Here is a 10,052-nt window from a genome sequence, read left to right as displayed (position 1 = left end):
TTGCCATCCTGCCATTCCTACTTGTTACTGAAAATCTTCAGAAAAGACCTATTGTTAGTGTCGTTTGACTAAATATTAAAATGATTGAACCAAAGGCTTATACATACTAGTGTTTGACCTAGACTTATTTTAGAGCATTGTGCTGTGAGCTGGATTGACCAGTCATTACAAATGTCCTGAACATGTCACGTTAAGTTCCTGAGAGGGTAGTTATGGGAGGTGGGAGAGCGAGGGCGAGGATGTCTGGGCTTCGGCGTCGTTGTGCCAAGGAGGAAGAGATAGGGCTGCGGAGGTAAACTCCCTTTTTATGTGTTTATTATTCAATACTCCCCAACAGCATTGATCGCCAAGCTTTATTGATAGCTGGCTCCTAACATAATCGTACTAGGACTCCCATCTTTCCTAACTAACACGATTTTTCGCAAAGCTAACTGACGTGGGAATAAGGCAAAGGCAACTAAACAAATCTAAAAGAAGGCTAATCTGAGAGCTGGTTTGGTTTGCATCCACGGTGGTGTGCCTGGGCAACAGTGCTGCCTGTGTGGTCATGAAATATTCATGAAATTTTGCCTGGTCAGGCAGCCCAGACCTAAAGGCGTTTGGTTGCTTGCCTGGCCTGGAGAGTTTTCTAGCTTCTTAAAACAGCACATTAGCCAGTCCACCAATAACTATTGATGTAGTCAGCGTCCCATACAGCTATTTATGGTCACCAGGCATGGGATTCGGTGCGTGTGGACCAGGCTAACCACTACCTGGATTCTCCTGCCAGGCTAAGTACTTCTTTTGGTCACTCAGGCCAGGCTACCCCAGGTCCCTCAAGGATGGTATCCAAACAAGTAGATAGAAACAGCCAGATGCTCCAGGCCAGGCTCGATGGCAGCAGGTCAAGAACCAAACTGGCCTTGAATCTGTGTAGGACTCTCCTACTGTGTCCCCCTTTGGCTTGGCATGGCGGGTGTAATGCTGGCTCCACATCACATCACCTCCGCCTCCTCCACCTCCATCAACAGCTCGTCCTCGAGCTGAAATGCTGGGTACATCTTGGAACTCTTTGAGGTCCTCCCAAGAAGCTTCAGATGCTGCACTGTCCGCACTGTGTACTAGGATCTAGCGAGCACCTCGACTGAGGCAAACCTTTAAGTGCCTTCAGAGGTTTAGGAACAATTTTGCCATGGTGAACTTCTGGAAGGAGAGGTGGTGCCTTCAGAGGTTTAGGAACAACTTTGCCATGGTGAACTTCTGGAAGGAGAGGTGGTGCTGTGGGGGGGTTCTCCATGGAAAGCCCTAAGCTGACTGACATGAAACACATCGTGAAGCCGGGAGCTGGAGCCGATACTAGACCAACTTTCTCGATCATTATCCATGGAAACCTGTAGAGAGCTTGCCCCGTTTGACTCCTAAGAATGCCACTAGGCGGTGGTTGGAGCGTAGCCAGACCCACTGGTCAACCATAAAGAGAACTTCGTGATGGTTGGCATCATAGAACTTCTTGTCACGCGGCTGTGCTTGGAGGAGATGGTTCCTAACTTCACGAATGAACTCATCACAATCCTTGGCTAAGACCTCCACGGCTTGCACACAAGCAGCTCCTGGCTGATAGGAGTGCATTGCTGGGGGATCTCAGCCAAATACCACCTTCTTCTTGTCACGTGGCTGTGCTTGGAGGAGATGATTCCTAACTTCACGAATTAACTCATCACGATCCTTGGCTAAGAACTCCACGGCTTGCACATGAGCAGCTCCTGGCTGATAGGAGTGCATTGCTGGGGGATCTCAGCCATATAGCACCTTAAATGGCGTATCATGGAGTGTTGTCTACAAGGAAGTGTTATAGCAGTATTCCGCCCAAAGGCAGCCCTGCTGTAGTCAAGTGTGTGGCCTGTCCCCAGTCATGCAGCGGAGATACATGACAATAACACAGTTTACAACTGTGGGTGAAAGGCTGAACCCATGTAGAGGTGTACACTGGTCAAGCGAAATAGTTCAGACCAAAAGTTGCTGGTGAAGACCGGTTCCCCATTGAAGACGACGGACTCATGTAGGCCATGTAGACGGACAATCTCTGTGCAGAAGGCCTGTGCTACAGCTGCAGCAGTGTATAGGTGGGCAAGCAGTATGAAGTGTGCTGCCTTCAAGAAGCGATCCACCACTGACAAGAGCACAGTCTTGCCACGGAATTTGGGAAGGCCCTCGATGAAGTCCATGGAAATGTCTACCCACACTTGAGATGGCGCCTGAGGTGGTTGTACAAGGCCAGCTGGCAGCAACTGCTCAATTTTGTTGCGCTGACAAATGGTGAAGGGGAGCCTTGGCGCAGTGGTAAAGCTGCTGCCTTGTGACCATGAGGTCATGGGTTCAAGTCCTGGAAACAGCCTCTTACAGAAATGTAGGGAAAGGCTGCGTACTATAGACCCAAAGTGGTCGGACCCTTCCCTGGACCCTGCGCAAGCGGGAGCTACATGCACCAGGTTGCCCTTTTTGACAAATGGTGCAAGAACGAACAAATTCCTCCACAACAGCACGGTCCCATGGCACATGGAAATCACGGCAGAGCCGATGCAGAGTCTTTTGTATCCCTTCGTGCCCTGTGTGTGGCTGCCAAGATAGCAGGCAACAAGTGGGAAGTGTCCAACACATAGACCCGATTGTTGAATGTAATAAAACCATCGATGTATCCCCACTTGGCAGCCAGCTCACCAACCTCGAGCTTCTGGTGCAGCGAGACCAGGGTTGGATCAGCCGCTGTTTCAGCCCGCAGATCCTCATAGAGGGTAAATGAGGGGGACTGAGATCATTGTTCAAGAAGGCGCTATTAGGCGCTCGCCTAGGTGCGCATAAGCGTTGGGCGTTGGCATAACGCCTCGCTTTGGCCCTAGGCGCTCAAAAAAGCGGCCGGAGAGGTTCTCCGGCGAGGAATCACATTCCTCAGGCAAGAAAGCAATCTCCCCTGCGAGGATTCGTCCTTGCCGGCGAGGATTCAACCACTCTGACGACGAATCGAGATTCTCCGACGAGGGATCAAGCTTCTCCGGCGAGATATCGATGGAGGGGTAGAGGAAGGAGAGAGGTCGCATTATGCAAAAGGGAGAGAGGACGAGGGGAAGAGGCGGCGTGAGGAGGAAACCTAGCTTTCTGTCGACTGTGCACATATTAGAGGTTTAGTAGGAGAATAGGAAGATGGGCATGTGGTTTAATGGGCTAGGCCAGTCCATCAAGCTTATTTCTTCAAGCTACAGTACTAAACGCCTAATTTCGCCTAATCACGCCTAAGCTACAAAAGCACAAGTAGGTGGCCAAATGCATAATTAACGCCTAGCGCTTTTTTGAACTTTGACTGAGATTGCCAACGATGCACCATGGTCCTCCTCCCGGCGACAGAGAGCATCTGGCACCGTGTTAAGTCTTCCTGGCCTGAACTCGACGACAAAGTCATACCCGAGTAAAATTTGCTAACTCAATTGTTCTGTGAGATTGTTGATAGGCGCTGATCAAGCATGTACTTCAAGCTGAAATGATTTGTGCGTACCCGAAATGACCACCCCCATAGATATGGCCTCCAATGCCACATAGCATGGACTAGCCAAATGAGCTCACGCTCGTAAGCCGCCAACTTGGCATGGCTCGCAAGCCACCACTCCTCCCTGATGGAGCACCGCTCCAAATCTGGATCTAGAGGCATCAAAATGGACGACAAATGGCTTGGTGAAGTTTGGCATGTGTAGCACCAACGAAGAAGTGAGTGCCTCCTCCTTTAGAGCCTCAAAGGCACTCATCGCGTTGTTCGTCCAACTATAGCCCTCTTAAGGAGGTTGGTGAGGGGGGCGGTGATGGAGCCAAAGTCACACATGAACATGAACTTGCAATAGTATACTACAAGGCGAATGAAACCATGAAGAGCATGCACCGTCAGTGGCGTCGGCTAGTCCTTGACCACCTGAACCTTGGTTGGGTCCATTGCGACTCCTACCTCGGAGATGATGTGGCCCAAGTATGCCACCTTCGATGCACATGGAGTGTTTGAGGACCAATTGATGCTCCTTCAAAACCTGGAAAACTGCACGAACATGGCACACATGGTCAGCCATGTTGGACTGTGTAAATGAGGATGTCATCAAAAAATACGAGGACAAAGTGCTGGAGAAGTGGTCATAGGACGGCGTTCAGGAGCACCTGGAACATTGTCGGTGCGTTGGTAAGGCCGGTGCGTTGGTAAGGCCGAATGGTGTAACCACAAACTCAAAAAGCCCCTGATGCATCCAGAATGTCGTCTTGTGGATGTCATCATCGTGCATGCGCATTTGATGATAGCCTGAACAAAGATCCAGCTTAGTGAAGAATCGGCCCCACGAAGCTCGTCCAGAAGCTCATCAACCATCGGGGTGGGGAACTTGTCCTTTTCACCTCCGCTCATTGAGAGCACGATACTCATGGTAGGGTAGAGGTGAAACCCATAAGATCTCGCGACCAACTCATGGTTTTGGCACATGGATAGCAAGCTTCCACGCACCCTTGTCCATAGCTAGTTCTTTGGTGATACTCCAATCCTTCAGATCTCTCTTTACGGACTCCTCCCATGTTAAATTCAGTCTACCCTGACCTTTCTTGACATTATCCGCACGCTTTAGCCATCTGCTATCCGCTATGCGCTGGAGCTTCTGGAGGCCTGCGCTGAATATGCCCAAACCATCTCAGACGATGTTGGACAAGCTTCTCTTCAATTGGTGCTACCCCAACTCTATCTCGTATATTATCATTCCGGACTCAATCCTTCCTCATGTGGACACACATCCATCTCAACATGCACATCTCCGCCACACCTAACTGTTGAACATGTCGCCTTTTAGTCGGCCAACACTCAGCGCCATACAACATTGCGGGTCGAACCGCCGTCCTATAGAACTTGCCTTTTTAGCTTTTGTGGCACTCTTGTCACAGAGAATGCGAGAAGCTTGGCGCCACTTCATCCATCCGGCTTTGATGCGATGGTTCACATCTTCATCAATACGCCCATCCTTCTGCAACATTGACCCCGGTGTCCTTCTGAGGCACCACCTGCCCATCAAGGCTAACCTCCTCCTCGTGCCTAGTAGTAGTGAAACCGCACCTCATGTACTCGGTTTTAGTTCTACTAAGCCTAAAACCTTTCGAATCCAAGGTTTGTCTCCATAACTCCTATTGACCCCCGTCCGGCTATCGTAACTAGCACCACATCATCTGCAAAGAGCATACACCATGGGACCCTGGTGCGGTCCTGTCTTAATGTGACCTCATCCATCACCAAGGCAAAAAGATAAGGGCTCAAAGTTGTCCTTTGATGCAGTCCGATCTTAATCAGGAAGTCATCAATGTTGACATCACTTATTCGAACAGTTGTCACAACATTACCGTACATGTCCTTGATGAGGGTAATGTACTTTGCTGTCACTATGTGTTTCTCCAAGGCCCACCACATGACATTTCGCGGAATCTTATCATAGGCCTTCTCCAAGTCAATGAACACAAATGCAAATCCTTCTTTTGCTCCTTGTATCTCTCCATAAGTTGTCGTACCAAGAAAATGACTTCCATGTTCGACCTCCAAGGCATGAAACCAAACTGATTTTTGGTGACGCTTGTCATTCTTCTTAAGTTGTGCTCAACGACTCTCTCCCATAGCTTCATTGTATGGCTCATCAGCTTAATTCCACAGTAATTAGTACAACTCTGAACATCCCCCTTGTTCTTGAAGATTACTCCGTCTCCATTCTTCTGGCATCTTGTTTGCCCGAAAAATGAGGTTGAAAAGCTTGGTTAGCCATACTATAGCTATGTCCCTGAGGCCTTTCCGCACCTCAATGAGGATACAATCAGGGCCCATCGCCTTGCCTCCTTTCATCCTTTTTAAAGCCTCCTTGACCTCAGACTCCTGGATTCGCCGCACAAAACGCCTGCTGGTCTCATCAAAGGAGTCCTTCAATTCAATCGTAGAACTCTCATTCTCCCCATTGAACAGCTTGTTGAAGTACTCCCGCCATCTATGCTTAATCTCCTCGTCCTTCACCAGGAGTTGGTCTAATCCGTCCTTGATGCACATTTGACTTGGCTAACATCCCTCGTCTGCCTCTCTCGGATCTTGGCCATCTTATAGATGTCCCTTTCGCCTTCCTTCATACCTAACCGCTAGTAGAGGTCCTCACATGCTTGACCCCTTGCTTCACCGACAGCTCGCTTTGCGGCCTTCTTCGCCATCTTGTACTTCTCTATGTTGTCTTCAGTCCTATCCAGGTATAGGCGTCTGAAACAATCTTTCTTCTCCTTAATCGCCTTATGGACATCATCATTCCACCACCAGGTATCCTTACCTTCGCTTCTTCCCCTGGACACTCCAAACTCCTCTTAGGCCACCTTACGAATGCAAGTCGCCATCTTCATCCACACAATGTCCTCATTCCCTCCTTCCTCCCAAGGGCCCTCCTTGAACACCTGAGCTACCTCCCCCTTGAGCTTCCACCACTTCGTTCTAGCAACTTTGGCATGCTTATCCCGCTGGACACGAATCCGAAAGCAAAAGTCTACAACCACTAGCTTATGCTGAGGGAGAACACTCTCTCCAGGTATCACCTTACAATCTAGGCACGCACACCTATCTTCTCTTCTCGAGAGGATGAAATCAATCTGGCTAGAGTGTTAACCACTACTAAAAGTCACCAGATGTGATTCTCTCTTTTTAAAGAGGGTGTTAGCAAGATAATCAAGCAAAAACACCAAGACTTATATCATTTCTTCACAAGTAGTATAGAGATGAAAACTCAGAATGACTTGGGAGAATTAGTCTGCGTTCTAGCATGTCAATGCATTGCAAGGCTGCCTTCTAGGATGAAAAAACTTGGCTACAGCAGGGCTGCCTTATAGGATGAGAAAACTTGGCTCGCCTTGTACCATCTGACAGGCAAGGCAATTCTATAGTAGTGTGAGCTTGAAATCGAGTCAACCAGGGTAGTGAATCCTCCTTGCTATCGTAGATTGCAAATTCCAGTTTATGAAATTTTGGCATGGCGCCGCCTGCCTTCTTGAAGCAATCACCATACTAGGAGCTGGTGTCGTTGGAGTGCTCAGCCTCTGTTTTGGTTGGGGCATTAGACGAAGCAGACATTTCCAAGTGAGCAATGGCGCATCGCTGGGCTAATGCCTGCTGCTTGAGGTCATTGATGTCGGTCTCAATCTTCTCAAGCTTGAGGTTCAAGTTGGCGTCCGTGGTGTTCCCCAGGAGCTTCTTCATGTCATCAAAGGTAACGGGGGAACCCATGGTAGCGGATGCGGAGCCAAGGATCTGACCTCCTAATACCAAGTTGTCACATGTTAAGTTCCTGAGAGGGTAGTTAGGCTTTGGTACCATTGCCCTTTGGCTTGGCATGGCGGGTGTAATTCCGGCCCCACATCACAAAACAACTCACTATTCATTAACCACCTGACTAAAGGCCAGTAAATAGAATATACCGGGTAAACAGATGGTTAACCCGGCCTCTTAAAACCTGTTGACCACCTGGTTTTGCATACTCAAAGGGGGGCGGCTGTTATGGGTATTTTGCCGGGTACCCGGTCTAATAGATCTGCTTCTAGAACATTGCACCTACTTTACTAGTGTCTTAACATCACATCTACATGTTTTCAATTGGAGGGTTGGCAGGAGCTAATTACTCGCAGTTCATGGTCAGGGCAGCTATTAGTCTGGCACTACACCTGTCTTTGGCGCCGAATCATTGTTGCTAGATCAACATACGGAAGCTTTTGATCAATTTTGCACTCCATCAGTATTCCTCCATCATAGTCCTTGATGTACCTAGAACCAGCAAGCTGTTAATATGTAAGGTACAATTAGATAGATCAATAGCATACTCTTTAGGGAACATAATAACCTGACAAGCCAAAATAATTTACAAAGATATGCTGTAGACCAGACTTACCCCTGCCATCTTTCTTTGTCGAATGTGATCTCCTTTGTGAAACCCTGCAAATGGAAAATAACTATTTATGTCCTTTTCTATAAAAAAATATTCATTTTGTGAGGCTGAGGTGTAACTTCATTTTATAATGGATGGGAATTTAGTTTTTCATGTTAGACTATTCATTTTCCTTTGTGAAATCCTGCAAAATGGAAAATATTGATTTTATAAAATACATGATGCTTCAAATGTTCACACATAATAAATGGGACTTTAGTTTTTTAGCACTAACACATGATACATAAATTTTAGAGTAAGTTATACAAGGACAGATGGCCACACCTGCTTTACAAAATAACCAACAGCATTGTTATCTGCATAAGTTAAGAAATGAGTGAGGCCATCAGCATCTCGGGCATGTTGCTTCAGATGATTCATTAGCCTTGTTCCGTAGCCTTTAACTTGTTCATCAGCTGTAATTGCACAAAATGCTATTTCTCCGAACCTCTGGCTACAGTTTTTGAAAGCACGATTAGGCCACTAACTAATGCACCAGGCTTGTGACACTAACTTATGCAGCAGAAAAGGAAGATCACTGACATGGTGCTAAACAGAGTATAGTATAAACAAAACCAACATAGAGAAATAAATGTAAACATACCATCCTGCAATCTAACCTGGTAAATGCTTGAGACCATTGATTGAAAGATAGATTCCAAGAGTAAATACAGTTGTATGAGACACTCAGATCATTACAAATCACTAAATGATAATCTGGTTAGACCGAAGAAATGCTAGCTCTGAAAATGGCAACATTACCTTGCATAAGGGCGGTAAGTAATGCCTCCTACAACATTATTATTCCTGATAACCATCATTGACTTGTGAGTTCTGCAAAACAAAATACAGTTAGTTAACTTTGTAAGTACTATTTAGGAATCAAGAAATTTAAGCAACCCTCAAAAAATAAACCACAGTGGCATTATCTAAATTATAAACCATACACACATTAGATTGGGCATTACCTATCCATAACAAGTCGGACTATATACTCCTTGGGCATATTAGGGAGCTGCCGTGCAAAGATATTCTTCAAACCTACCAACCTGGGGAAGACATAGCAGTCAATAACAAGTACCATCATAATTCATAAGTTCGAAGCTATGAAATGAATTAGAATGCGCACCAGATCATATGTTCGTCGACTCCATCGTTAGAATAACAGAGAAATTTCAGCTTCCCTGTATCTTCCTGCAGAATAAATTAACCCCTTTAGCAAATTCATTCTAATGAACCCTAACACGGTTAACAACAATCAAACGAAGTAACTCAAAGCTAAGTTTTCACCTCACGCTTGAGACCCTCCTCGCGGGCGCTGTAAGCGCCACTAGTCTGGATATTGTCCGTGAACAGCCCCTTGGAGTCCTCCTTCCCGTCTCCAGCCGCCGCGGACGCGGCATCGGGCTTAGGAGCCGCCGCTGCGACGGCAGATGCGGACGACGAGTCGGGCTTCGGAGGCCTGCCGGATGAGGATGCAGGTGCGGCATCGAGGCGAGCGGCGGTGAAGGTGGTAAGGGAGTCGTCGTCATCCTCGTCAGAATGGGAGGAGGACGGAGACGACGGGCGGGAAGGCGAGGATAGGGAGGTGGCGGGGGACGACGGCGCCGTGGTGTCGTCGTCCTCGTCGGCGGTGGCGTCAGAGAGGGATGGTGGCGGAAGCTTCCGCTTGCGGTGGGAGGCGCCGCCGCCCGACGTGGCGCCGGAGTGGGAGGGTGAGGGCGCCGCGAGGCCGTCCATGGAGGTTCTAGAAGTTCGAGGGGTTAGGGTTTCGAGGAGATCTGGAATCCAGAAGGTTCTGTGTCTTCTGCCGTTTGCGTAGGTATTCGAAATCGGCCGAATTCTATCGTCTCACTGGCAGTAGGACCATGTATTTTGTTGTAGAAACTAATGTTAGTCAGCGGACGCGAAACTTCGGTTCTGTGGGGCTTCTCCAACGGCTTCCCGAGAAAATCTTCGTTAACTACTCACTACAAATATGCTCGTGCATTGTACCGGAAGAAAACAAATCACATATTTTTTTAAAACGGACACTTAAATCACCGGTAAAGAATCAGAGTCGTTCAAACAATT

General features: G+C 47.7%; 1 protein-coding gene across 1 annotated transcript in view; it reads right to left on the bottom strand.

Moving 5' to 3' along the window:
- LOC119267451 (histone acetyltransferase GCN5) overlaps positions 1-9,830 on the bottom strand; it is a 33,772-nt gene extending 23,942 nt beyond the window's left edge. Inside the window, exons 1-7 of the mRNA XM_037548838.1 lie at positions 9,270-9,830; positions 9,109-9,173; positions 8,948-9,028; positions 8,742-8,813; positions 8,265-8,433; positions 7,944-7,987; positions 7,720-7,819 (exon numbers count right to left, since the gene is read on the bottom strand). Of these exons, the coding sequence (XP_037404735.1) occupies positions 7,720-7,819; positions 7,944-7,987; positions 8,265-8,433; positions 8,742-8,813; positions 8,948-9,028; positions 9,109-9,173; positions 9,270-9,719 (981 nt within the window). The 5' untranslated portion in view covers positions 9,720-9,830. The remainder of the gene's footprint in view (positions 1-7,719; positions 7,820-7,943; positions 7,988-8,264; positions 8,434-8,741; positions 8,814-8,947; positions 9,029-9,108; positions 9,174-9,269) is intronic.
- Between the last annotated feature and the right edge of the window lie 222 nt (positions 9,831-10,052).

Source organism: Triticum dicoccoides, chromosome 1A (assembly GCF_002162155.2).
Source record: "Triticum dicoccoides isolate Atlit2015 ecotype Zavitan chromosome 1A, WEW_v2.0, whole genome shotgun sequence".
Lineage (NCBI taxonomy): Eukaryota > Viridiplantae > Streptophyta > Magnoliopsida > Poales > Poaceae > Triticum > Triticum dicoccoides.
Note: the sequence above shows the minus strand (reverse complement) of the source record. Positions and strands in the feature narration are given on the sequence as shown.